At 62.1% G+C, this 26,277-nt stretch overlaps 3 protein-coding genes across 4 annotated transcripts; 2 read left to right on the forward strand and 1 right to left on the reverse strand.

The window, feature by feature from the left end:
• The first annotated feature begins 123 nt into the window (after positions 1 to 123).
• Positions 124 to 7,921, forward strand: LOC104695780 (claudin-3-like). Its single transcript, XM_039562977.1, has 2 exons — positions 124 to 229; positions 7,089 to 7,921. The coding sequence occupies exon 2, from the start codon at positions 7,098 to 7,100 to the stop codon at positions 7,740 to 7,742; it is 645 nt and encodes a 214-aa protein (XP_039418911.1). The 5' UTR covers positions 124 to 229; positions 7,089 to 7,097; the 3' UTR covers positions 7,743 to 7,921.
• On the forward strand, positions 2,941 to 5,158 carry LOC120411019 (claudin-4-like). Its single transcript, XM_039562976.1, has one exon. It carries the CDS (start codon positions 3,687 to 3,689, stop codon positions 4,473 to 4,475), a length of 789 nt encoding a protein of 262 aa, XP_039418910.1. The 5' UTR covers positions 2,941 to 3,686; the 3' UTR covers positions 4,476 to 5,158.
• Positions 7,922 to 8,251: 330 nt separating the features above from the next.
• On the reverse strand, positions 8,252 to 10,971 carry METTL27 (methyltransferase like 27). 2 transcript variants are annotated; one of them, XM_039562975.1, is made up of 6 exons: positions 10,720 to 10,971; positions 10,519 to 10,647; positions 10,308 to 10,443; positions 10,091 to 10,183; positions 9,351 to 9,614; positions 8,252 to 9,127 (listed from the first exon to the last, which is right to left on the reverse strand). In XM_039562975.1, exons 1-5 carry the CDS (start codon positions 10,954 to 10,956, stop codon positions 9,376 to 9,378), a joined length of 834 nt encoding a protein of 277 aa, XP_039418909.1. In that variant the 5' UTR covers positions 10,957 to 10,971; the 3' UTR covers positions 8,252 to 9,127; positions 9,351 to 9,375. The 2 variants fall into 2 exon arrangements, with proteins under 2 accessions (XP_039418909.1, XP_039418908.1); XM_039562974.1 differs by having other exon boundaries at positions 8,252 to 9,614.
• Positions 10,972 to 26,277: the final 15,306 nt, after the last annotated feature.

The raw sequence follows: 26,277 nt of genomic DNA on the forward strand, positions 1-26,277 counted from the left end.
GCGGCGGGGCCGGGGTGTTCCCCGCCGGGGCTGGGTGTTCCCCGCCGGGGCTGGGGTGTTCCCCGCCGCTGCGGTCGGGAGTTCCGGCGCGTTCCCCCCCGGGGAGCGGGGCCGGGCCGGTAAATGCCGCCTCGGCTGCTTATATTTCAGGCGCGGGGCTGCTGGCTCTGCCCCGGCCAGGGCACACAGGCAGCCCATTGTTGGAGCCCCTTCGGCGCGGCGGGAGCAGGTGAGGCGGCTTCGAGCATCAATGGCAGCTCTGTCTGCCGGCGGGGCGGGGAGGGAGCTGCGGCACGCGGGGGCTGGGGGCGGCGGGGGACATGGACTAGCGGGATGTGGCAAGGGGCTGGTGGCTCGCTGGGGGATGCTGGGCCATTGCCTGGGGCATCCCCACCCCGACAGCTCTGATCGGCTTCCCCACGGCTTTGCCGTGGCATCCCGCTTCCTCCGAGCATCGCCCCTGGGAGACCCCCATTGCACCGCCCGTGACCCCCTCCCTGATCCATCATCTCCCCCATCCCTTCGCCAACCACCTTGGCAGCGCTTGGGGCTGTTGTCCCTGTTGGGAGCCACTTGTTGCTCAGAAATTGGACAGAGTTTTGACTTTCAGAGCGACTTCAGGCCGAAGGTCCCGTCTCTCCCAGCGGGGACCCCGCAGGTCCCGGCGCTCGGCTCCCCTCCCGATAAGACTTTGCTTTCCCATAGTGAGAAACAACCTGACTGTGCATATTTGAGTCGGTCGGAGGGGTTTATGTTGGTCAAGGATGTTTTTTGGGAACATTCAGTCTCTGGGCTGCCGGTAACTAATCCTCGGCCCTGGTGGGGAGAGGCTGCCCCTCTCCTCACGGGCTGAGTGGGAGGGTTGTTGGCCGTGCCTTGCTTGGCAGATGTGAAGCCAGAGATCCCAGTGGAACATCGTTTGCTGGCAAGTCTCACCTGCCTTTTTGGGACCTTGAGGTAGCCGGGTTGGTGGGTCCATGCGTGGGTCCTGGGGGATGAGGGACTCTCGGCTCAGTGACACGGGGTGTGTGAGGTGGGACTGTCACCTGTGTCCGGGGTGGGGATGTCCCCAAACCCTTTTTGGCAGGAGGTTCATGCCCCAAGCCCTCTCTCTCTGCAGGGTGTCCTCTACCCTGAGCAAGGTCAGGGTGACACAGCCTCTGCTGTGCACCCAGCAGTGCCTGGCATTGTGGTGACACTGGGTTTAATGTCACCTCCCTGCCTGGGAATGGCCTCACTGCCCAGCTGAGGGGCTGCAATGTGTCCCCATGCTGGTGAACATGGGGACACACAAGTGTCTGAAGGTGTTTCCTGATGGATATGCCAGGATGGGAGCTCTGCCCTCATCAGTCCTCGTAGTGCAGTGGAACAGGGATGGGACCCCAGGCTCCCACATGTCCTTCAAATCCCACTGGATTTGGGGGTGGGAATCCACACCTGTCTGGGTGCTGGGGCAGGTGGTGGGGGGTGAAGGCTTGGGATGGGTTGAGTGTGTTGAGTACCCCATTTTGGGGTGGAGGAGCTCCCTGCTGAGCAAGTGGGCTGTGGTCCCACCAGGACATGTGCCTGTGCCATGGCTCCTTGCAGGTGACACTGGGGCAAAGCTGGGACTGGGGTCCTGCAGGATGGACTGGGAATGAGCACTGGGATGGGGCTGTGGGGCTGGTGTCCATGAGTGGTTGGCCTGGATGGCATGTCCTGAGGTGCTCGGTGGTCCCACCCGTGCTGCAGCACCATCCTCGGGCTCCAAGGGCACTGGGGTTGGCTGATGCTCCTCTGCTCCGTGCTGAGCCGGTGCCTGTTGGCCTTGCTGGCCGGCAGTGCTGGGCACATGGGGCTGGCGGTGCTGTCCAGGCAGGTGTGGCACTGGGGAAGGGCACAGGGGCTGCCCCTGTGTGGCAGCTGCCAGTTGGAATATCTGTCACGTTCCAGCATTAATTACAGTAATTGGCTGTCAGAGGCTGTGCTGGTGCCTGCTCTGCCTCCGAGGGGGAGTATGAGCAGCTCAAGCTTTGATGCTCTGTGCGCGGGGGAGTCCCTGTCCCCACCTTGCCATTTGTCCCCAGCCCAGAGACATGTCCCCACGTGTCTGCAGGGACACGGTCCATGCGAGCCACACACACATGTGGGTGTGTGCTTCTCTCCAACCCCAAATAATGTGGTGGTTACAGCAGCTGGCTGGGAGGTGAAAGCCTCAGGCAGAGTCTGGCCCCGGCAGGGATGCTCTGGAGCCTTGTAGATTAAAGGGAGCCCTTGACCACAAGGCTCTGGCTGCAGGGTGGACACTCTGGTATGTGAGCAATGCGGGCGTTCCAGCAGGACAGAGCACAAGTCAGGCAGGCAGGACCCTGACCATCCCCTTAGGCTGGGGTCTGCTGTGAGACAGGGGTGTCCCCAGGCGTCCTCCTGGCACTGCAGTGCACGGGCCACCAGGCTTGTCCCAGCACACTGGGACGTGATGCCCAGGGACATCCTGGCACCAGCACCAGCAGCTCCAGAGTCTGTCATACCAAGCAGACCACAAGTGGTTGGATCGTGATGGTAACGCCAGTGTTTGGGAAAACTAAGATTATCTCAGTGCCTCTTATCTTTTCAGAGGCCCAGGATTAAGCTGGGGTGATGAAACAGTGCAATGTCCATCTGTCCGTCTGTGCCGTCTGTCTGGTGTTGTGCTGCACCTGTGCAGGTGCTGCAGGGGCTCGGAAGGAGCGGGGAGGGGACCTGTGTGGGAGTCATGGATTAAAGGAGGACAGGTCAGCTGCAGTATGGCATCAGTGCTGGCACTGGACTGGCCTCGGCACTGGGATCAGTGGGTACGGCACTGGGGCACTGCGAGGCCGGATCTGCCCCTCACAGCCCCAACCCACCCAACCCCACCAGGCAGGCAGTGGGACATGGGCAGAGCTGGGGCTGAGGGTGGCTGTGTGAACCCTGGCTCAGCACTGGAGCACCGGTGGGCTGGGTTTGGGGTCTGCACCCCCCATTGCCCCAGGCAGTGCTGTCTCTCCTTCATGGGCAACCGGCAGCTGCTCCAACCGGTTTGTGGGTCTGGGCGGTGACACCTCCTGCCCCAGGCCTAATGGAGGGCAGGGAAGTGCTGGTACGGACGCCAAGGAGCAAACAAGGGCTGCTTGTGTCCTGCCGGGCACAGAGCCCAGCAGCCAGGGAGGACAACGTGCTGCTCCCCCAGCACAGGGCCATGGCGGGGCCAGAGGCTGGGCTGATGTTGGAGCAGTCATCATGAGCTGGAGGGAAACTGAGGCATGAAGGCGTGAAGGAACCCCATGCAAGTGATGGAGCAGAAGGTGCTGGCAGTGATGGCAGATATATCCCGGTGCCTGGACACCGGCTCTTCCCCTCTGGCATCACGGGCTGAGCCCCAGCGCTGCCCTGGGCATGTCCTGCCTGCCCACAGCAATGGGATGCACTCCTGCACCTGGGTGGCCTGATCCCGGTCCCCTGCATCCTCCTCCGTGGGAGCAACCGGGATATTAAGTGTCATCGCTGCAGGGAGAAATACAAGTGGAAGAATCCCGGGAAACTGGTTCTACCCCTCCGTCCGGTGCCGGCGGCAGGCCGGCGGCTGCGGCGGCGCTCCTCCCTCGGCAAAGGCATATAATGCCTGCCATGGTCCCGGCAGCCGGCACTGCACGGCGGGAGGCGGGCAGGGGAGCGGGCAGCGAGCGATGGCCTCCATGGGGATGCAGGTGCTGGGCATCGCCCTCTCCGTCATCGGCTGGTTGGCCTCCATTCTCTGCTGCGCGCTGCCCATGTGGCGGGAGACGGCCTTCGTCGGGAACAACATCGTGGTGGCCCAGATCATCTGGGAAGGGCTGTGGATGAGCTGCGTGGTGCAGAGCACGGGGCAGATGCAGTGCAAGGTGTACGACTCGCTGCTGGCCCTGCCGCAGGACCTGCAAGCTGCTCGTGCCATGGTGGTGGTGGCCATCGTCCTGGCCATCCTGGGCACCCTGCTGGCCGTTGCCGGCGGCAAGTGCACCAACTGCGTGGAGGACGACACCGCCAAAGCCAAGGTCATGATCCTCTCCGGCATCATCTTCATCGTCGCCGGTATCCTCATCCTCATCCCCATCTCTTGGTCGGCCAACAGCATCGTCCAGGACTTCTACAACCCGCTGGTCTCCGACTCGCAGAAGCGGGACCTGGGCTCGTCCCTCTACGTGGGCTGGGCGGCCTCGGCGCTGCTGCTGCTGGGGGGGGGGATCCTGTGCTGCACCTGCCCCCCCCGCGGAGAGAAGCCCTACTCCGCCAAGTTCACGGCTGCTCGCTCGCTGCCAGCCAGCACTACGTGTAGGAGCCGCCGCGCCTGCCTGGACGCCCCGGCCGCTCCGGGGAGCGGGGGACCTCCCGGGACACTCAACCTCCCCGGCTGGGACTGGCCGGGCGCCGGCGCGGTGCGAGGGAGGGCAGACAGAGCCGCCTTTGTTTCACCGGGATTCAAGCCGGTTCTTTAGTCTCGGCTGAGACAGGGAACAAGGAGATCCTGTCCTGGCTGCCCGCGGTGGGAGTCCTGCTCCCCCCGGAGCATCCAGCTGAGGCATCTTCTCCGAGACATCGCCTGATCCCCTCCTCGAGCATTTCCTGGCTCCCGGTATCGGGGTGCGCCATGTGGTGACACAGCTCGCAGGAGCCCGTCCCGCGGGTGGCACAGGGCTCTGTCACCCCGCGTGGAGCTCCCCGGGACGTGTCTGTCCCTCGGGGTGGGTGGCGGTGTCGGTGCTGGCAGGGACAGCGAACCTGTCCCACGTGGTCACGGGGACGTGGTGGCTCTGCAGACCCCGGCAGGGTGTTGAGGGGTGACAGGGGCTCTCACCTGCCTGTTCCCTAAATTTTGACTATGACCTACTTTCGGGGCTCGGAGCGGCCGTACCGAGTGTGATTTCTCGCGGCAGCTCCCCAGGGCGGGGGCATCATTATCCTGGGAGTGGGAAGGCAGCGGCCGGGCTGGGAGAACCGGTCGGGGAGGCAGGACCGGAGCGGGGCTGTGCCCCCGCATGGAGGGGGCGACTCCCGGACCCGACTCTATCGCCCCAGAGTGGGGTGCCTGGGGCCGGGAGTGGGGTCTCACAGTATCCCTGGCTGTGCTGCCGTCCGTCCGCGTGTCCAGCCTTCCCGCATTAAACGGCAGCTGCTCAGACCCTGCTGTGCCTCGTGTTCTTTACCCTCTCCAACACCCGCCTGGGTGGTGGGACAGCCCGGTGCTCTATGCCCTGGGCTCCCGCCCCCCTAAGAGATCACCCAAATCTGCTCCTCGGAGCCTCGTGAGATCCCCGCCGCCTGTTCCAGCCCTGGCATCACTCGCCGCTCCCCTCCCGAGCGGCCCCGGAGGTGACAGCGGCTGCTTGCACGGCACAAAGCCTGTCCCACGCCTGACCCGCCGCGATCTTCCCACCCGAGCAGGAAGAAGGTGGCGGGCGCCCACCGGGGCGGGTCGGGGCGCGCTGGCCCCGGGGCCACCCCACAACCCCGGCTGGGAGCGCCCCGGGGCCGGCGTGGGCAGCGCCGGGTGTTTTGCCTAACTCGCTTCGGGCACGGCAAGTGCTCCTCTGGCTTGGGAGCATCCTTCCTTCCCACCTCGGGGCTCGTGGGGACGAGGGGCGACTCCGCCTGGCTCTGGGTGTCTCATCTGGATCTGAGGGCTTGAGGGCTCCCAGCTCCCCAATCCCTTCGTGGGGCACGGGAATGGTGGAAAATGTGCCTGTAGCCCTATGGTGCCGGCGGCCAGGTGGGAATGTGAGCACAATGCTCTCTCGAGGACCCCTGGGGAACCATGGAGCCACCACCTGTCCCCCTGCAGGCGGTCACACACCCTGGTTTGGGTGTCTCCTGTGGCCCAGGTCCCGCTGGCTGGGGAAGGGTGCCCGGGATGGGTCCCATCATCCCGGCCCCTGCCTGCCTGGAGCACGGGGAGAGGGACTGTGATTTTAGCCCAAAGGGTCTTTCACGGCCCAGGGGATGCAAAGTGCCAGTGCTGGGTGTCCATCAGGCTGCTGAGGGATGAAAGGTGCTGGGGAAGGAGTGGGGATACAACGGGAGAGGAGAGGCTGAAGTAACCGAAACCGGGACAGGGGAAATGATGGTGAAACCTCTGGCAAGAGCCGCAGGGTGTGCCAGGCACAACCGATACCCGCTGAACTCAGGGCCATAAAAACCCGTCTGGTCCCAGCCACCAAGCGCAGCGCAGGCACCCACGGGTGAACTCTGCTCCGTGAGGGGCTGAGCTGGGTTTGGGCTGAGCCAGGGCCACAGCGGTCACATGTGACCATGATGGAGCTTCTGGTGTGTCCAGCATGTGTCCCTGTACCAGCCACCCCTCTCCCAGGGACACCACCTGTGTGACCCCATAGCCCCTCACCAGGGTTTGCCCTCTCGGGGCTGCTCTGGGGTGGTATCGCAGAAGGTGCTGAGACCCAGAGCCGGGATCAGAGCAGACCTGAGCTCTGACTGATTTCCATTTCCTCCTGGAGAGGAGATCCCGGATCCAAAGGTCGCTGCAGCATGGCTGTGAGGGCAAAGCCAAACTGGGAGCAGGCACTGCTGAGGGGGTGGGGGGCTGCCTTCCCTGCCCGTGTCCCTGGCATGAGGCTCGGGGCCGGGGAGGCTGAGCACCAGTGGTGGAGTGGGACACGGGGTGGGCACTGGGGGTTGGCCAGTGACATGGGGTGAGTGTGGGGCGGGGATTTTGCCCTCTGGAGCACTGGGGGATGGGCACAGCGAGCCCCCTATCCTACTCCCCAAAACCCATCCCTTCCCTGACACTTGCCATGCCCTGGGAAGGGGCGATGGCAGAGGCTGTGCTGTGCTGTGGGGCCAGTGTGACACACAGGGGCTCCTGCACCTTGGCCTGCTCGGGGCCTGGGTCCTCAGAGCCACACGTGTCCCCATCCTGTCCTGCAGCACCGCCCCATGGCATTCATGCCCCCATGTCCCTTGAGTCCCCGTGTCACTCATGTCCCCATGCTGTCCTGCAGCCATTCCCACCCCGGTGGGGAGCAGGACATACAAACAAAGCCCATGCTGTCCCTGGCTGGGGGCTGTGCCTGTGACACCTGTGCCCTGTCCCGCAGGAGCTGCCGATGGCGATGATGACCATGCAGATGGGAGGGCTGATGATGGCCGCACTGGGCTGGCTGGGCTCCATCCTCACCTGTGCCCTGCCCATGTGGAAGGTGACTGCCTTCATTGGCTCCAACATCGTGGTGGCCCAGGTGTTCTGGGAGGGGCTGTGGATGAACTGCGTCTACGAGAGCACAGGGCAGATGCAGTGCAAGGCCTACGACTCCCTGCTGGAGCTCACCTCCGACCTGCAGGCTGCTCGTGCCCTGGTGGTCACCTCCATCTTCGTGGCCTTCCTTGCCTTCCTGATGGCCCTCTCGGGAGCTGACTGCACCCGCTGCGTGGACGACAACGGCACCAAGACCAGGATCTCTGCGGTGTCAGGTGTCATCTTCATCATGGCCAGCATCATGCTGCTCATCCCCGTCTCCTGGTCTGCCAACAGCATCGTCAGCAACTTCTACAACCCCATGGTGCCTGAGGCCCTCAAGAGAGAGCTGGGGGCTGCCCTCTACATTGGCTGGGCCTCCAGTGCCCTGCAGCTCTTCGGTGGCGGTGTCCTGTGCTGCTCGGGATCCCAGTCCCAGCAGGACCACTACCCCAAGAAGTACCGGGCAGTGAAAACCTGCGGCCCGATGGGCTATGCCATGAAGGACTATGTGTGAGCCACTGTGCCCAGGTGCCAGCCCAAGGCAGAGCACCACTGTCCCTGTCCCATGTCCCCATGCCACCCCTGCCCATGCACTGCCTCCTCCTGCCCATCCCCACGCTGGCTGACCCCCAGCACGGTCCCCATGTGTGCCCTTCCCCAGGGCAGGGACTATAAACATCCTGGTGCCACCAAGGCTGCCTGGGCTCATTTTGAACAGCGCGGTGTGGGGAGGATGGTGATGCGTCCTGGGGGTGCTGTGCCCTGCCAGCTGCTGTGTTCCAGCGCCTGGAACATCCCATGTTCCCGTGGGGATCAGCTCCTGGTGTTCCCTGCAGCAGGAAACTGAGGCAGGGAGAAGATGCTGAGAGCTGAGAGAGGCACAGGGGGACACCAGGGGCTCTCAGCCCCCGTGGACTGGGAGGGGACCCCAGACAAAGGCTTGAACCCCCCCTCCCGGGCTCCTGGCCACCCACCCTGGAGGGTCCACATTCCCCCTGCTCTGGGAACAGCACACAGCAGGCAGACAGCAGGGACAGGGTTTATTGAACAGGCAAGTGCAGGGCTGGGGACAGCCACAACCCCTGGCTGCTCAGGGGACAATGGGGAGGGAGAAGTAGGGCAGCTACGGATGGGCACAGGGACACGGGGGACAAAGCACAAGGGTGACAAGAGCCATGGGGAGGGTGAGTGTGGAAGATGTGGGATGCCCTGGGTGAGGGACAGGGACAGACACAGCCATTGCCTCACATTGGGGAAGAGCTCCTGAGGGGAAGGATGCAACCTGTTCCCAGGACCATGGGAACAGGATGAGCAGGAACAGGTCTGAGGGAAGGGAAAAATGAAAAAAGCCCAAATATTCTAGCAAGAAATTTGGGTAAAATACTTCCCAAGGGAGCAGTGGAGGAGGAATTGTGGAGGCAGCCCAGCAAGGGGCTGGGGGAACAGGCTGGGCAGGCAGTGCTGGGTGGGGAGCAGCCACCAGCTCCCCAAATCCCTTCCAAACTCATTTTCCACCCAGACCATTAACTACAAAGCTGTGGGAAAATGAGAGATTCCAGCAGCTGTTGTGGGATGAAAGGCGGATGTGGCACTTGGAAAGCCTCTCCAGCTGGGAGCCACCTCGGCATTGCTGCTCCGGCTCTGGATGTGGAGGCTCCTGCACCTCAGGGCTGGGTTCAGCCCTGGGAAGGATGAGGATGGGAAGACACAGCACACAGTGATGGGGACCCACCCCTAACAGTCCCCAGGTAAAGACTCTGGGGGTGGGAGATGAAGGAGGATCCAGATTTTGACCATGAGTGCTGAGGTGGGTGAGGTGGGGAGAAGACATCCTGGACTGGACATGCCTTGGAAAGCAGCCATGTGGGTCTGTGAGATGTCATGGTGAGCGCTGAGGTGCTGGGGACAATGCCTGAATGTCAGAGCTAAAGGTGGTGCCCAGGTGACCCTGGCAAATCCAGGAGACCCTCCCCATGCCGAGGAGAAGACAATGGCCCCAAGCCCAGACTTGGGGGAGAAGGAACCAAGAAAGGGAATGGGGAAACTCCCCCAAAAAAACTCCCCCTGCCCTGCTCCAGGAGGGGGTCACTGGGCTCAGTTTTATAAGGGGCCCAGTGCTCACCCCCCCTCCAGAGCCATGCTGGCTCTCAGCCTTCCTCCAGGTGCGGCACAGGGCACTTCTGGTAGATGTAGACCACCCCGGAGATGTAGCCGGTGCCCTGGGTGCTCTCCTCCTCGGTGGTGGCCCTCTCCCAGTATTCCACCTCCTGGGCCAGCAGCTTCTGCCAGGCTCCGCTCCGCTCCAGCTGCCCCATCGCAGCCTCCAGCTCCGCCTTGTACCGCAGGTTCGAGGGGTTGCTCCTCGTCGTCAGGCACAGGAAACCGCCTGCAGGACAGGAGACAGGTAACGCTGACACAGCGTGTCCCTCTCTGGGGATGGCACCCCCTGGCAAGGGTGGGGACACGGAGAGGCACTGAGAGCCTGCCAGGAGTCAGCGCGCAGGGAACAGGCAGGGCAGGGGCACAGACAGGGCATGGACAAGGCAGTGGGCAGGGCACAGACAGGACAGCAGGCAGAGATGGGCAGGACAGGGGGCCAGTGGGCAGCGGATGGGCGGGATGTCACGCCTGAGCACGGGCTGTCACACACCAGCACTGCTACTGCCACCTCCTACCTTGTCCCGCTGCCCGGACCTGGCAGTGGGCAAGGTCAGGGACCCGTGCCATCGCCCGTCCTTTGGCAGCAGGGACAAGGCCACGGGTCCAGCGTCCAGCGGGATGGGGACCCACATCCACCGGAGCCCGGTGTCCTCATCCCACCACCCCGGGGGTCGCGGCGGGGAGGGGACACGGGCCCGTTACCCGGCTTGGTGACCCGCAGCAGCTCCGGCAGCACCGTGCTCGACACCTGCCCCTCGCCCAGGGCCCCCACCACCGTCACGGCGTCGTAGTGCTCTGCGAGGACACGGGGCGTCACCGGGGGCCCTCCGGGGCTCCCCCCGCCCGGTGCCGGCCCGTCACCTGCGGGACACGCGGGTGTCACCGAGAGGTCCCTCCGGGGTCCGGCCCCTCCCGTTACCTGCGGGCGCGGGCAGCGGCTCCGTGCCCAGGACGCAGAGCCGCAGCTCCTGGTAGAGCCCGGTGCTCCGCGCCTGCTCCAGCATCCCCGCGCTGCCGTCCACGCCGTGCAGGCAGCGGAACCCGCGCCGGTGAAGCTGCGGGGACAGAGGCACCGTCACCCCCGCCCCGTCCCGTTATCTCCAGCCCGCCCCGTCCCGTCCCGCCGGTACCTCCCGCGCTACGAGCCCGGTGCCGCAGCCCACGTCCAGCAGCCGCGCCTCGGCGCGCGGCGCGGGAAAAGCGAAGGAGAGGGAGGCGGCGGCGAGATGCGGTGCCCGGTACTCCAGAGCCGCCACATCCTGCGGGGACACGGCGGTCAGCGGGGACGGCCGCGGCCCCCCGGCGCTCCCGTCCCCGCGGGGTCCCGGTACCTGCTCGTAGCGGGCGGCCCAGCCGTCGTAGAGCCGCAGCCGCTCGGGCAGCGCCGAGCCCCGGTGAACCGCGGCCACCTGGTCCCGGAGCGCCGCCGGCAGCCCCATCCCGGTACCGGCCGGGCCCCCGCGCCCACCGGCGGGGCTCCGCTCGGGACACGCCCCCCGCAGCCCATTGGCTCCGCCCCCGCTCGGGACACGCCCCAGCGCCTCATTGGCTCCGCCCCCGCAGCCCATTGGCTCCGCCCCGCTCGGGACACGCCCCCAGCGCCTCATTGGCTTCTCCGCCCGCCCAGGGCACGCCCCCAAGCGCGTTTTGTCAATGACCCCGCCCAGGACTCGCCCCCACAGAACACGTGATCCCCGTCTAGGCCACGCCCCCCGCGCTCCATTGGGCGCCGGAGCCGCCCCCAGAGCGGGATCGGGGCGTTGGGAGCGACCAAGTGCGCAGGGCAAAGGGGGGGGACGGGCCGGGTGTCCTGGGATTCGGCCAAGTGTCTGAGTGGTGACCAAGGGCCCCAGGACGGTGTCGGGTGCCCTGGGGGATGACCAACTCCAGGGATGATGACATCAAATGCCCTGGGGGCGTGGCACCGAATTCCCACGGCGGGTGGCCCCAGGAGCCCCAGGGCTACCACTTTCTCCCAGCAGTATCCACTGTTTCTGCTGCTCTGTCACTTAGAGGGGTCAGTTCCCATTGCGTCACTCATGCCCCAGGCGCGGGGACAGTGCCCTGGACAGCTGGACAGGTCACCTTCACCCAGCCCCACACGGCCCCATCCTGCATCCGCATCTTCTTCCCCCACTCCGACCGTCACCCAGCTCGGCCAGCACCCGAGCCCGCCGTGTCCCACCGTGTGCGGCAGGGAGAGCCCGGGACTGCCCCGGGGAGGGGCCACCCACCGCCGGGACAGGTCCTCCTTGTCCTGACCTGCCCATCCCGCTCCCGCGGGGCGGGGGTCATTCTGCGCTGCCCCTCGGCGACAGGGGACAGGAGCGGGCAGTGGCTGGGAAGGAGGAGGCACATTCTGGCTCCTGCGAGGAGCGGGGAGTTGGAACTGATGATCCCTGCTGGGTCCCTTCCAGCCCGAGGTGTGCCATGATGTATAATCTACGTGGAGTTTGGGTTTTGCTCAGAGTAAGAAACACCCCCGAGAAGCAGCACGATGCACAGGGCGGGTGGGATGTCCCCTCCGGATCACAATTCTCTGGAATGCCCGATGCACGTTCCGCATCCAGCTGCGTTATCTCCCGAAGGGCTGGCCCTGGCAGGTCACTGCCGGAGTCCCCTGTCAAACCAACCTTTGGTGTCGCAGCGAGGACGAGGGACAAGCTCTGGGACAAGCCACAGCTGTGCCCATCGCCTCTGGCTGTTTCCAGCAGCGAAACAGACGGATCCAGCCGCTAGTTAGTGACGGATTCAGCTGCTAATTAATGACGGGAAGAAAATGCGGTTCCCTGATGGAGCCGGTGGCTGCCCCGAGGCCGCGTTGGTGGCTTCGTCACCTCCTCTGCGGTCCCCGTGTCCTCCTGCTCCTCTGCCCTTCCGTGGCTGGGGACCTGCCCGCGGTCGCACGGGGGGCCAGCCCAGCCCGCGGCGGGCAGTGCTGGCCGGAGCCCTCGAGAGGGAGCCCTGCGCCCGCGGGACCGACCCCGCGCCCCGCCGGGCTCCGGTGTCACGCCCGGGGACGGCCTCGGAGAATTCCTGGCGGAGCGACAGAGGACAGTGCGGGGCTGGGGGGAGGCAAGGCCTCGGCCCCGGGACAGCGGGGACCGTCCCCCCACACCTGAGGACACCGGGATGGCTCCCAGGCGGCGTCCCGGGGGCTGCAGCCCTGTGGCAGCTCCTGCCACTGTTCATGAGCATTTTGTCCCCTCTGCTGCCACCAGCGTGGGCCCAATCCTGTCCCTCGTGCCTGGCGTCCCCGGGAGAGCTGTGGCCTCCAACAACGGCCCTCACAGCTCATCGTGGTTCCCACCACTAATTGAACCTTCCTTTACAAACGCTGCCCCTGTCTCTGCTGGCCCCAGGGGCCACTGGGCCTTGCCTTCCACAGCCTTGACCCGCACGGACCCAGCCCCGAATTAGCCGGTGCTTTCCCAGGCATCCCCTTCCGGGGCTGGCTGGCCCTGTCACAGCACAGCTGTGCACACATCTGCACCCTGTGTCACCACCACCACGGCTCTGGGCTGGCTGCCACCCAGCTGGAGCCAGCCGGGGTCTGCACCGGACCTGCTGCCAGCGCTGGATACCCTGGGCTGTCCCCGCTGACCGCAGGGGACAGAGGTGGCAGCAGGCTGTGGCGGGTTGGAGTGTCCCACGGCCAGTGCCGGTGCGAGGCTGGACTTTGTCCTGACACGTGGCCTGGTGCTGGCGGGCTCCCTTTGGGTCCCAGAACGTCCTGTTCCTGTGGTGCAGCTCCCTGGGGTGCTGTCCTTGTCCCCTGCCTGGGGACAGGGCTCTGTCTGTGCCCTGATGGGATGCTGGGACCCTGGAGCCCAGTTCAGCTGCCCTGCTGGAGTGTCCCCACCACCCCTCAAAGGGAGCTGGGGGACATGTGTCCCCCAGGCAGGGGCTGAGCCCCCCGAGCCCACAGACCTCTGGTGGGACCTCGCCTGCCTTCCCTCCCCAAGGAGCTGGTGCAGGGGTGGAAGGGTAGCTTAGGTGGGTCCCTTGCCTTCAAATCTGCCACTAAACTGGGACAGGAGATGGGGGAGCCCAGGTCTGTGCTGGGTTTGGGCCAGGCATCTCCAGGGTGGGCGATCTCCCCTGGCAGCAAACCTGCCTACAGTTCCCCCCTCTGAGCCTTCCTGGACCCCTGGGTGAAGAGTGTGGTGGCACTGGTACCCTGGGCAGGTGGGCTTGCATGGCTCAGGGCCTGTGCAGGGCATCCCTGGCATGTCCTTGGCCCTTGGGGTGGGACTGATGCTGTCCCCCTGGACATCCCAATGATGTTGGAATGTCCCTAAGCTTCTTCATCAGGCTGGAGTGACAGAATGCTTGGTCTCATGGCCCTGTGTGCCTCAGAGACTTTCTGGGTGGCCCACACAGCCCCTGGGTCCAGCTGTGGGGTGGATGTGTTCCCTGGGGAAAGGGGACAGATGCTTAGAGGGGGACAACTGCCGACTTGGCAGCTTCTGGCTCAGAGGACTTTGGGGACAGTCATGGTGCTGTCACTGCAGGCTGTCAGGGTCATGGGCTGCATCTCTGTGTCCCTGCTGCAGCTTCTTGGTGGTGCAGGAGCACACCAGCACCAGGGAATGTCCTCAGGGCATCCCAAGACATTCACAGCTCTGGGAAAGGGCCCTTCATGGTCCCCTGAGCTCTCTGCTGCATTTCCTGAGCTGGGAGAGCACAGACAACCATCCCATGGGGCACAGTGCTCTGCTGGGTGCAGACCTGGGCAGAGCAAGGAAGGAAAACCCTGTGGGGTGACAGCCAGGTGGGATCTGGAGAGCCCCCGTGGGGAGACAGAGGCAGGAGGGAGGTTCAGGTTGGACATTAGGAAAAATTTCTTCACAGAAAGGGTGGTCAGGCCCTGGCACAGCTGCCCAGGGCAGGGGTGGAGTCCCCATCCCTGGAGGGGTTTCACAGCCCTGTGGCAGTGGCACTTGGGGACGTGGGGCAGTGGTGGCCGTGGCAGTGCTGGGGGAGTGGTTGGATTCAATGATCTTGAAGGGCTTTTCCAACCTTAACGATTCTGTGATCTTTCCATGGCTGAGGAGGTGACAGATGGCAGGACAAGGGTGGCTGGTGGGGTTTCACACACCCTGGCTGGGATTGCTCTGCACTCACATCCTTAGAGGACAGAGCATTTTCCTTTCCCAGCATCCAAACGTGACTGGAATTTGTCCACTTCTCCCCCAACCCCCATTTCTCTGGTGTCCAAGGACTGTGGATTTTGCCCCCTGAACCCCGCTCAGCCGCAGGAGCTCGCCTGGGTCGCTGGGCTCCTGCCCTACTTCTGAGTCTGTCAATCTCGGTGTTTCTGTCGCTGATGGTGCCCGGGGCTGCTGTCACCAAACCTCCTGCGCGGGTCCCCACCGCCCGCAGGGCCCGGACCGGGTGACAAGGAGGGGCTGAGCTGTGAATCAGCGCTGCAGGCGCGGAGCTGGGCGGAGATCGGGGCGGCGGGAGCAGCTCACGGGGCTGACTCAGGAGCCTCACACGGCCGGGAAGGGCTGTGCTGCCTCCAGCGGGCCACGCTGCCCGTGTTCCACGGGCCCCCCGGCACCTGGGCTGCTCCCTGACTGTGACTGTCACCCCGCAGGGCACCGGCCATGGCTGGTGCCCGGGCCAGGAGCAGCGAGGCGTCCCTGCCATGCTGAGAACACTCCCTGGCCTCCGTGCTCCTGCATCAGTCCCAGCCTGTGTACGTGTCACCCGCATCCCACCTTACCTGCAGCCCCGGTGTGCGGTGCTCCCCTCCCTCCCGCACCCCCAGGGCGTGCTGCTTCCATCCCTCTTGCATCCCCAACCCTCGGTGCTCCTTTTCCCTGAAGCTCCCGTGCATGGGCTCCAACTCCCCTTTGTGCTCCTGGAGCACAGAGCCCCCGCACCCCCCCTGCCCCCCAGGACACAGCAGTCCCACACCAGCACATCACAGGGGCTCCCACCCTGGTGACATTCCCATTTCTCCCTATCCCCATCCCAGATGCCAGTGGCTCCATTCACAGGGTGTGCTCTGGCTGCAGTTCTCGTCTGAGCTCAGCCTCTTCCTCACCTCTGAGCAGCCCCACAAACCATCCACACCCCCAGCTCATGGATCTCACTCCTTGTCCCCATTCCCCCTTGTTCCCTCTAGTCCCCATTGTCACCTGCTCCTTTCCCCTGTCTGCGGACTTCCCACCCTGACCATGTCTAACACACTTCCCAGTGTGGGAGCTCAGGTCCCACCCACAGCCACACGTCCCCCGTTGCTCGGTCACACCCCATCACCTCCCGGACCCATTCCCTGTCCCTCACAGCCCTTCCCACAGCGAGGTGAGTTCCCCCGGTGCTGTGCCCCGTTCCCATTCCCACAGGCAGTGCCATGACATCACTGACACCTTGGCACACCTTGGCACACCTCAGCCCTGTGATTCAGCGTCCCTCCTGGGACAGCACCTCTGAACTCATCATCCTTCATGGAACAGCACCCTCGGGACTCAGTGTCCTCAGGTCCACCCTAGGAGCTCCCTGTTCCCTCCCTGGGACACAATGTTACTCCCTGGCCACATCCCTGCCACTCCTGGCATTCCAGGTGTGGCTGCACCACAACCCCTCGGCTCCGTGCAAATCCACCTGCCCACGGCCCCAAATCCCCCCGAGCACCTGCCCTGCCACCAGCCTGGCTGCCCAGATCACTCTTGTGAGACTCAGCCCAGCTCCAGATCGCCTCCCTGGGATTCTCCTGTTCCGTCCCTGCATCTTGGGAAGTGACTGCCACCTCCTGGGAAGAGCAAGGCACAGGCTGGGTGAGATTCAGGAGGTGGAAGTTGAAGTCAATAAAGCCCAGCTCAGTAATAAGGTGCAAACTTTCACTGGAGCAGGAATAAATGAGTAGATTAGTGGCTGTAAATAAACAGAGGATTTCTTGTGACTTGTAAAAGATGACTCAGTGCTTCTGGGAAGGCTGGCTGCTCTCCAAGTGATCCTGGTGATGCCAGGGCAGTCTGGACTTTACCTGTTGAGGTTCATCCTGATGATCCTAAAGCACTTCTGGACACGTGGTGAGGTCAAGCCACCTCAACGCTGTCTGCACAAGGGCTGAGGTGGTATTTGGGTATCTGAATCCTAAAAAGCAGTTTGTAACTTCCTCCACCAACTCCCAACTCTATGGATATTCAAGGAGGAGGATGGGCTGCTGTGTCCAATTGCTGTTATTTATTTTATCCTCAGGCTCTTGCAGTATTTCCTGGAGCCCAGTCCTTCCTTTCTGCGGGGCATCCCTGAATCCCAGCTCCGCTGTGAGCCCAACAGATTGCCATTGGCAGGAGGGATGGAGAATCCCTGTGCTGCTTCATCCCCTACTCGTCCTGCCCAAATGAGGATTTGGGAGGGTCCCTGTGGGAGTGGAGGCAAAAAAGGTCAAACCATTATCACTTTCTTGAACTGAGCTGAACCTGAGCTGAGCTTTGCCAATTCCAACTGGAACCGAATCACCAGACTTAGACCATGTCACACATCCAGGGAAAGCAAGCAGAGAAGTTGCACAAGTGGTTTGGAGTGAGAGCAGTGGAGTGGGAAGGTGTCAGCGGGTTGGGTGACGATGACCATGGGCTGAGAGTTCCTAGAATCCTAGAAAAGTTTGGGTTGGAAGGGACCTTAAAGACCAACTCGTTCCACACCCCTGAGTTCATCCATCCTAGAGCTCGATGACATCTTCGCTTGTTGTTGAAATGATGTCAACCCATCGCTCCTGGCTGTTGAGTCTTGCCCTCCCTTTGCCGAGGATTGCATCTTTGGATTTCCTGGCGGAGCCGCTCCTCTGAATGCTCTCCAGCCTGCGCTGATCCAGATGACCTGGTTAGGCAGGCAGTGGTGGGTCTCTCCGAACTCACAGTCGCAGCTGGAAGAGGGTGTGCAGTCAGTCTTGGAAAAGGGAGGGAGAGCAGCAAAGCGAAGGCTGCAGGCTGGGAGCTGCTCCGTCACAGCTCCCGGGAAGCACGTGTGAGGGAGGATCCCGCGGGGAGCCGCCCGCTCCTCCAGAAACAGATCTAAGGGAGTAAGTTCAGGGAGAGGCCAGGAATCTGGCAAAATGGAAATCTTGGGAATTATCTCAAGAACAAGGAGGAGGAGTCCAGACAGCGGAAACAACTTTAAATCATTCGAGACAGGGTAACAGGAGTGCGGGGGCAGAGGCAGCGCGGCCTGCTGGGGGTGGCTGATGGATTTCCCAGGGTCCAAAGGGAAGGTGAAGGTGACCCCTGGTGGTCCTGGTGACCCGTGGTGGCCCCTGTGGTTCTGGGGAGGTGTGACCATGGCTGGGTCTGGCGTGCCTGCTTGGTTACCTTCCTTTTCTGCATGGGGTGGGGAATGCAGGTAAAGTTCTCCCACAGGGCTGAGCTCAGCCTAGGCTGGGCTGGAGGCACAGGGAGCTTGGATAAATCCCGTATTCCCAAAAGCCTGATGATGGGCTTTTGTCTTACAGCACTTTGAACACTGGCTGAAGAAATCTCATCTGTGGATTATCTCAAGTAACAATTAAACTGGGAGCTCACGTGTGTTCAAAGGGTGGGTTCAGCTCGAGTTCATGGAAGAAAAATCCACCAGGGATTATCACAGCCAAAGGCTCAGCTCTGGCTCAGGAGGTCCATGAAAAGTGCTGTAAACTGGGAAGGAATTTGAGGCTGTGTCACCCTGTGTGGGTGCTGTGTTTCTGCTGTTGGGGTGAGGTGCAGGGGAGCCTTGGGCACTGCCCCCCCCAGCGCAGGGCAAGGCAGGGAACCTCCTCCTCCAGCCCTGGGAAAGGCAGCTGGGAAGGACGTGTCTCCGAGCCGTGACTGCAGGAGGGGGTTTGAGGCTGTTTCACAGGACCACGACTTTCCTGGACTGTTATAATGTGTGTGCAGGTGTGGTTCCCAAAACCCTCAACACCCTGGAATCCACAGACTCCACAGCCACTCCACGGCCACCTGAGAAGCCTTGAGGGACCAGCTCAAAGTGAGCCTGACTTGTTGAAGAAATGATCTTCTAAAAAAGACACCCCACAACCCACCTCAGTAAGGGAGATGCCATAAGAGGAAACTTTAAGGCTGACCCTGGTGGAGAGCAGGGGCTGGAGGAGCCCTACAGAGGCTGGAGAGCAGGATCAGGATCAAGATGAGGATCAGGATGAGGAGGAACTGGGTCTGATCAGCCTCAGCAAGGGAAGGACAATTGCTCTGCTGGTAGGACAAGGATTTGGGATCAAGGTGGCACAAAGTACCAGTGTCAGAGAAGATTTCTATGCCAGGACAAGGGGAATGGCTTCCCATGGCCAGAAGGCAGGGCTGGATGGGATATTGGGAAGGAATTGTTCCCTGGGAGGGTGGGCAGGCCCTGGCACAGGGTGCCCAGAGCAGCTGGAGCTGCCCCTGGATCCCTGGCAGTGGCCAAGGCCAGGCTGGACATTGGGGCTGGGAGCAGCCTGGGACAGTGGGAGGTGTCCCTGCCCATGGCTCATGGATGAGCTCTGAGGTCTCTTCCAACCCAGCCCATTCCATGATTCTGTGCTTCTAAGCCACCCAGGTCATGCTGGTCACTCTCCACCAGTTCCTGAAGACTTGGCCAGTGTGGGGGCCCTTGCTGTGACCTCCCACTCCCTGGTCAGGTGTGCAGCCCCCAGCCCCGGGTGCCTGCAGGCTCTGTGTGCAGCACAGATGCTCCGGGCCGTGCCAGACCCGCTGTGTTTCTTGGCCCCCGGCTCCTTGGCCATCTCGCCAGGTATGTAACTATCCCAGCTATTTCCTGCTGTACTGCAAGAAAAAATGAAAAAATTAAATCATCCAACCTTTGGCCCTGTTTGATACAAATCCAGGCTGCAGCATTGCAGACGGATTGCGTGTGATGGCAGCGCCGCCAGCACCCCGTGCCCTGCCTGTTCCCTTTGGCAAGGGGAGCACGAGGGGCTGCCATGGACGTGGCCTGGAGCCAGCTCCCATCGCAGCCCGAATGATTTCTGGCCTGTGTTCTGCTCCTGACAGGCACATCCTGGGATGCTGTGCTCCTGCACCGCCTGCAGAGAGGGACTGGGGTGTCTGGGGCTGCCGCTGTCCCCCGGAGCTGCCCTGACCCTGGCAGAGAGGGGCAGCTCCCACCAGTGCTGCCGGTGGAGTCCGGGGCGAGGAGGGACCCCCCTCATTTCCCAGGGACTCCTTCATGTTTTCAGTCTCGTGATGAGTGCCGGGGGTCCAACATCCCAGGATTACATTCCATAATCCCAAACTGGCAGCCCTTGCTGCCCTGTTCCCAGGCGGGTGTGAGGGGTACTGCCTCGTGCAGGGGATGCCAGGCTGTGCCAGGCTGGCCATTGCTCAGCACCTTTGCTGCCTGGGGCCAGGCTGGGGCTGCTGGACTTGGCTGCAGGGCCCAGAGCGTGTCCTGAGAGCCTAAACCCTGCCTAAACCCCCGGGATGTGCAGCTCGGGGCAGCGCAGCCCAGCAGGCGCTCTGCTCCTCCGCTGGGACCAGGGTCACTGAGGGGATTTGCCATCCCTGGGCTTGTCCCCAGCTGCTCTCAGCGAACGTGGCTGATATTGGTGGGGAATGGACACGGCAGTGGGGGCAAGGGCAAGCACTGGGGACTTGATGGCCACTGGCATTGCTGTATTTTGAGCTGGTGGGAGCAGTGGTTTCCTCGTGCCCAGCCAGACATCCCACGGGAAGGCCAGGACAGGCTGGAGGCAGGACTGTGTGTCTGAGTGCTCCGAGGCTGAGGCTGGGATGTGGGACAGGGTGTTTCTCCACGTGCCTCCAGATCCCATCCCGCTAGCCCCTGGCGACAGGGCTTGGTGTCCTGTTCCCTCCTGGCTGGGCCTTCAGCCTCCTGCTCATCCAGGGATTTCTGCACTTATGGGATGCACCCCAAGAGAGGGAATTGCCTCAGGTCCAATCTTGTGACCAGGGATGCATCTTGCCAGGGCTCCATGACTGCAATAAAATCCCATCCCAAGCTGTTGTGGGACATGCTGGGATGTGTGGGATCCCAGACCCCTGTTTCCCCAGTCTGTGGGATCCCCCCCAGGCTGGCAGTGCTCTGCAGAGGTTGGGTGCCATAAGGACCCTACAAAAGCACCCTGAGTGCCAGCAGCCCCATCCAATTGTAGGCATGACCCTGTGTCCCTGGATCCTGCCACAGCCCAGCTCTCCAGGGCTGTGTCCAGAAGGCAGGAGCCGGTGCCTGTGGAGGTATTTTGTTATTTTTTCAGCTTTTTTCCCCAGCAGAGCAGGCAAGCCACAGTCTGGATTCCAGTTTGGCTGTAATTGTGCTGTTATCTCTTCCCCCAAGGTCTGTTTTCACTCATGCCTGGGGTCTCTGTGAGTGAATGGATGGCTCCCTTAGGGCTGTTCCAAAGCTTTCCCTGCCTCTGCCCTCTCCCCCTTCCTGTGCTGCCCTCGCTGCCCTCTGCACTTCCCTCTGCCCCAAGCCCCAGGCCCTGCAGGGCGAAGGCTCCTGGGAAGCACCTGCAGCCCTGAGCCTGAGCACCCCAGCAGCCCCTGTCCCTCAGCAGGCACAGGGACGATGGAGCAGGACAGGGGCTGAGGGGGAGCCCAGCAGGGAAGGGCCCCTGGAGGCTGCTCCGATTCACCGGTGCTTGCCAGGGTGCCACAGGCCCCGAGGTGACAGCTGTGGCCTGCAACACGGGGAATGCCCCAGTTTGTCCTGATGGAACTTCTTCCCCTGGGGTGGTCACAAAACATGGGAGCGGAGCAGTGGGTGGGGCTTTGCTCTTGGACATCTTCAGACCTTGACTGGTCCCAAGGAGCATCACCACCTCGGACCTGCTGCGCTGGGGGAAGGGGGCTGGGCCGGACATCTCCACAAGGCCTCTCCCAGCTCAGGTACTCTGGAATGTTCTGGTTGTGCACAGCAATGCCTGTGACAGTCCCTGAGGGGCTGAAGGCTCCGAGAGATGGCACCAAGCAGGGCTGTAGAAGAAGGTCCAAATCATGAAGGAGGTTTGCAGAAAAGGAGGGGAGAAGATGCAGAATGGGTCTGCCCTGGGACCTTGACCTCCCTGCTGAGCTCTGAGCTTTTCACTGCAGGCTCTGGTCAAAGCTTGGACATTTCCCTGGCGTGTGACCCTTGTCTGGCTCCAGCACCTGACCTGGCACCAGGCTGGTCCTGGCTCCCGGAGCTGATGGAGCTGCACAGCCTCTCCCACGTGCCAGAGCAAGCTGTGACCGGCTGATCCCAGACATGGTGCCTGCTGCCCCATCGTGGTGAAGGCTCCTCTTCCCTCGCTGTTCTCTCCTGATCTCAGGGTCAATTCCCTCAGTTTGGTTTCTCAGACCCTTCAGAGGATGTTCCCCAGGGACCACCCTTGGGATCCCAGAATTCAAGGGCTTCACTTTGCTGCCCTCACATCTCCCTATTCAACAGCAGCCCAGCCCCTCTGGTTCCAGCATCCCCAGGGCTTGGGAATGGCCCCTGACCCCCTCCTAGGATGGCTGGTGGTCACACAAAGCAGGACACATCGCTGTGTCCCCGGCAGTTCCCAGGCACTGCTCCACACACTGGGCCAGGGCTGGTGTGACGCTGCTCGGGACACTGAGATGCGTGTGGGTGCTAATCTTTGGGGCCATCAGGCCAGGCGCTGAACCAAAATCCAGCTCTAATTGGCCTCTTCCAGTAATTCTTCCTGACAAAACAATTAAGCTTCTCAGGCAAGAGATGTTCTTTGCAAATGGTCTGTGCCAGATGCATTTGCTTTTTTTATCTGTGGTATTTAAGGATCTTTTCCTAATACTCACTCATTATTTTATGAGGCATAGACTGGTTCTTCCTGCCCTTTTGAAGCTCTGTATCACACTCATGTTTGTTTGTTGTCTCAGGGCTTCCCTAACTGTATGTGAGGGGGTTTTTTGTTTCATTAAAAAAAAAAAAATTCAAATAAACATTCTTGATTTGCAAAGCGCTGGGCCCTGTGAGACAGGGCAGGGAACGGGATGGGCTCCAGCCCTCCCAAGCCTGCAGAGGCTGCGTGTTCTGCAGTGGGACTGAGGTCAAAGCTGGAAAAACTTGCAAGGCAGGATCACAGAGCAGGGCCCCTGCCAGACGTGGAAAACATGGGCTGGGGGTGGCTGCAGTGGGGGCATGGGCTGGCACTGCCCACAGTGCCCCCTTCATCCCTGCCCACCCATGAAATCCTAAGGCTGCTGGGGGGCTCACAGTCCTTTGTCCCATCACCTGGGAGCTTTGTGACTCCACCTTGCTGCCACCCACTTTTAGTGGCTCCAATTCCTCCTTTGGGGGAGCCCAGCCCTTGCTTCCCCAGCCTGGGCCCGCTGAGGCTGCACGAGCTGTGCTGGGATTCTGAGGAGCTGCTCATCCAAAATGTGCTGGGATTCTGAGGAGCTGCTCACCCGTGTGCTGCCCACACCTGCCCTTCCCAGGGCCCTGCTCCCAGCGGTGTTTGCCCCATCCCCACACCCCTGCCACCTGCACCAGTCTCAGGGCAGATGTTCCTGCTCCCAGGAAAGGCAGCGGCCCTGGGGAATGGTTCAGCACTGGTTCTGTTGGGAGCAGCACCCCCGGGGAGGCTGGCAGCTCTTGGTAGTGGAGTATTGGAGGAACAGGAGAGCATCTGGATGGGGTGTGGTGTAGGGTGACACCAGCTGGGTTTTGGGGTGCCTCTGTGCTCTCTGTGGGGCGACTGGGCACGGTGCTGGGTATGTCCTAGTCCTCATGGTCTCTGACATCTCGCCTAGTGACTCCAGCACTGCTGGCTGCTCTTACAGAGGATCTGGGCTGGGTGTTTGATCAGTGAGACCCCAAGTGCCACCTTGTCCAGCCTTTCTGGAGCCGGGAGGGTGTTTGGGGATGCTGGAGAGGGCAGGTTGGGGTTCTGGGCGAGAATGTCAAGGGGGCGCACAGCTGGGGTGCAAAGTGCGGACTCGACATGAGTGGCCCCACAGCAGGTCCCAGCCCTCCTGTGCCACCAGTGCGTCCCCACGGGAAGGGGACAAACAGCTCTGGAGAGGGGCTGGTGACTCCCTCCTTGTGTGTGTCCATCAGTCAGCCCGGGGGCTGTGCTGGACGGAAGGAAAGCCCAGGTGTCCGAGGCTGTGGCAGGTGCTCCCGCGGCTCGGTGTGACCTCTCCCAGTGGGCTCCGGCCCAGCGATTCGGTCACTCCATAAATCTCCCTTCCTCTGCTGTGCTCACCACGGCGAGGCAGCCCTGACTCAGGGCTGGGAGTGTCCAGCTGCGGCCGCTATCTCCGCGGAGGAGCTGTGTGTGGGGGTGCCAGCATTTCCAGGCGAGAGACAATCAGGCTTTATTTCCCTGCCACATAGGAAAAATAATAAACATTCCTCGGGTTTGTTTTCAGGCTGCTTTGCGGAATAAATCTCAGACTGTTGTTGTCTCCCCGGGCTCCCTGGTCCTGCAGAACTGCCTGTTCTCACTCCGTGAGTCACCGACTGGCGGCACCTCCGAAATCCCGTGCGGTGCCCGGAGCTGCTCCGTGCCGGCTGTGCCGTGGACACCTGGAGCAGAGCTGCTCCACATCCATGGGGAGCTCAGCTTGGCACTGGTGTCTGTCGGGATCCACAAGGCCCCCGGACACCTCTGCAGCCTGGACAGCCCTGGTCACCCTGTCCTCTGGACCTGGGTCTTCCTCCAAGGGTCTGAATTGGACAGCATCTCCAAGGGGAAGCGGCTGTCCCATGGGACAAGGGCTCTCCAGGAGGAGGCCATCTGGAGCCAGTGGCCATTCCCATCCCCCCTGCCTTGGTGGGAAGGAGATCCAAGGGATGCTATGGCCTCTGTCCTTCCACCTGTGGGAACATCTCTCAGCAACGCCCATTTGGAGTGGTGGGATCTGGCCCCTCCTACACGGTGCAGGAAGCTTGGCCTGATGTAGACCCTCATTCTGGAGATGTGGCTCCACAGGGAGGAGGTGCCCACACCCCTGCCCTGGCTGATCCCCATGGAGTCATCCCATTGCTGTGGGAGCTGTGTTGAGAGGGAATGGTCTGTGGAACCTGCTGGGAGCCAGGTTCACACCACTGCTGATGCACCAGCTGGGTACCTGGGGTGGGAGAGAGCCAGAGCTGGACTGGCACCTCCTGGAGCAGCAGATCTTGGTGTGACCAACAAGCAGGGATGATCCACATCACCTCCAAAGTGTGCCCAGTGCCAGTGTGGCACCCAAACCTTGTCGAGGTTCCTCCTGCAAATGATCCCAGCATGGGAGACCACGGAGGCCCTGGAGCATGGTGTGGGCAGAGGGCTGACCCCGGGCTGGGTGGTGCCTGCTGTGAGTGACCTCTGCTGATGAGCTGAGCCCCTTGGCACAGCTCAGGTTTGGGGCACCTGAGTGTCCGAGCATCCCACGAGGCAGGATGGAGCAGGGGAGTGTCCAGGGTGTGCACGTGGTGGGATGGTGACCTCAGCCACAGCAGTGCCACGCACGAGTCCCAAAAATAGCTGGGTTTAGAAACACAAAGTCTGCTTGTCCTGCTGCCCAACACTCCTTGCAAACGTAGTGGCAGCTCAGTCCAGTGAAACTATGGCCAGAAACAGCACGAGTTTCGGCAAACAAACCGGCTCCAGGAATGAAGGTGGCGGGGAGGGATTCAAGGCTGCCAAAAATGTGGCGAAGGATTCCGAGGTGAACAATGAATTAAAAAACCCCAGCCTCAAAGGTAAAGCTTTTAAGTGCTTCACAAGGAGGGAAAATGGGATGAGGAATGAATGAAATGCTGCTGCCAGGAGGGGCTGTTCAAACCCTGCAACAGCTGGATGAGCACTGTGACCCCGGGCAGCAGCGGCTCGGGGAGATGTGCTGGCTCAGCCCAGGGGCAGGACAGGAGCTGACACCTCGCTGATGGCCCTGGATTCCAAAGGCAGCCCTGCAGGCAGCTGGGCTTCTCTCATTAGACAGGGTCGTTCAGGTGAAAGGTGACTGCATCTTTCGGGAAGGGCTCTGGGAGGGAAAGTCTGGGCAGAGGCTTAAGGGCTCTGCTGTGCAGTCAGCAGCACAACTTCTCCAGAGTTTCTAAAAATCAGACAAGAACTGGTCTGTGCACAGAGCTCTGGAGACTGTCAGGGTAAGGAGTGAGGGGGCTCTGTGGTGACAGGTGAATTCCTGGGTTTGGGACGGGGGATCCGTAGGCACCGGAGAGCAGCATGGCTGTGCTCGCCTTGGCCATCAATGAACAGAGTGTTTATTTGGACATCTGAAAGGTCAGTTTGCTAAAATTCGAAACAATTGCTGGCGTGGCCGACTGGGACTGTAAATTTAGAGTGGGAGGTGTTAGCAAAAACTGGGACTCGTTCAAGGACATCTCAACAGTGCCCCAAAAGCCATGATTTCATAGCCCAAAATAATTCTCCCAGGGAAGAAGCTGTCAGAGGCGGTTTGGACGTGTAAGTGTGGTGGCCTGCAGCTGCAGGGGGAGGACCACACTGCCCGAGTGCTGCAGCAGGTGGGAACCAGGCGGGGGCCTGGCCGGCATCTGGGGCAGAGGCAAGGAACTGAACGAAGGCCAAGGTGTTGACTTTGTTTTGCTGCCTTGGAGAGGGCAGCGTGCCTTCCCCTCTTCCTCATCCTTCTGCCTCAGCCATGGTTTCTGGAGGGGTGACTCACGCTGCCAGGCCGTGTCACATGGTGGGGAGGCTGGTGGTGTGGAGCTGAATGGCCATCGGATGGGAAAAGAGACCTTGGTGGCACGTCCTGGGACAGAGGGATGATGGCAGCTGGTGAAGACCTTGGGAGGGATCTGCCTTAGACCCAGCAGAGCACCCAGGTCCTGGCTGGGCTGCTCCATCCACCTGGGAGCAGCTCCAGACAGAGACAGGAGAAGGCTGTAGGAGTGGTGATGGAACACCCAGGGTTGGCAATTCAAGCAGAGTCCATCTGGCCCATGGG

This window comes from Corvus cornix, chromosome 19 (genome assembly GCF_000738735.6).
Source record: "Corvus cornix cornix isolate S_Up_H32 chromosome 19, ASM73873v5, whole genome shotgun sequence".
NCBI classification, from domain to species: domain Eukaryota; kingdom Metazoa; phylum Chordata; class Aves; order Passeriformes; family Corvidae; genus Corvus; species Corvus cornix.

Bases quoted from the DNA above. Each gene is read 5' to 3' on its own strand.
- LOC120411019 (XM_039562976.1), top strand. From the start codon at position 3,687: ATGGCCTCCATGGGGATGCAGGTGCTGGGCATCGCCCTCTCCGTCATC.
- LOC104695780 (XM_039562977.1), top strand. From the start codon at position 7,098: ATGGCGATGATGACCATGCAGATGGGAGGGCTGATGATGGCCGCACTG.
- METTL27 (XM_039562975.1), bottom strand. From the start codon at position 10,956: ATGGGCTGCGGGGGCGGAGCCAATGAGGCGCTGGGGCGTGTCCCGAGC. The intron at 10,648-10,719 runs GTACCGGGACCC...GTGTCCCCGCAG, and splicing joins GGGCCGCCCGCTACGAGCAG to GATGTGGCGGCTCTGGAGTA. The intron at 9,615-10,090 runs GTAACGGGCCCG...CCTGTCCTGCAG, and splicing joins GCTGCGGGTCACCAAGCCGG to GCGGTTTCCTGTGCCTGACG.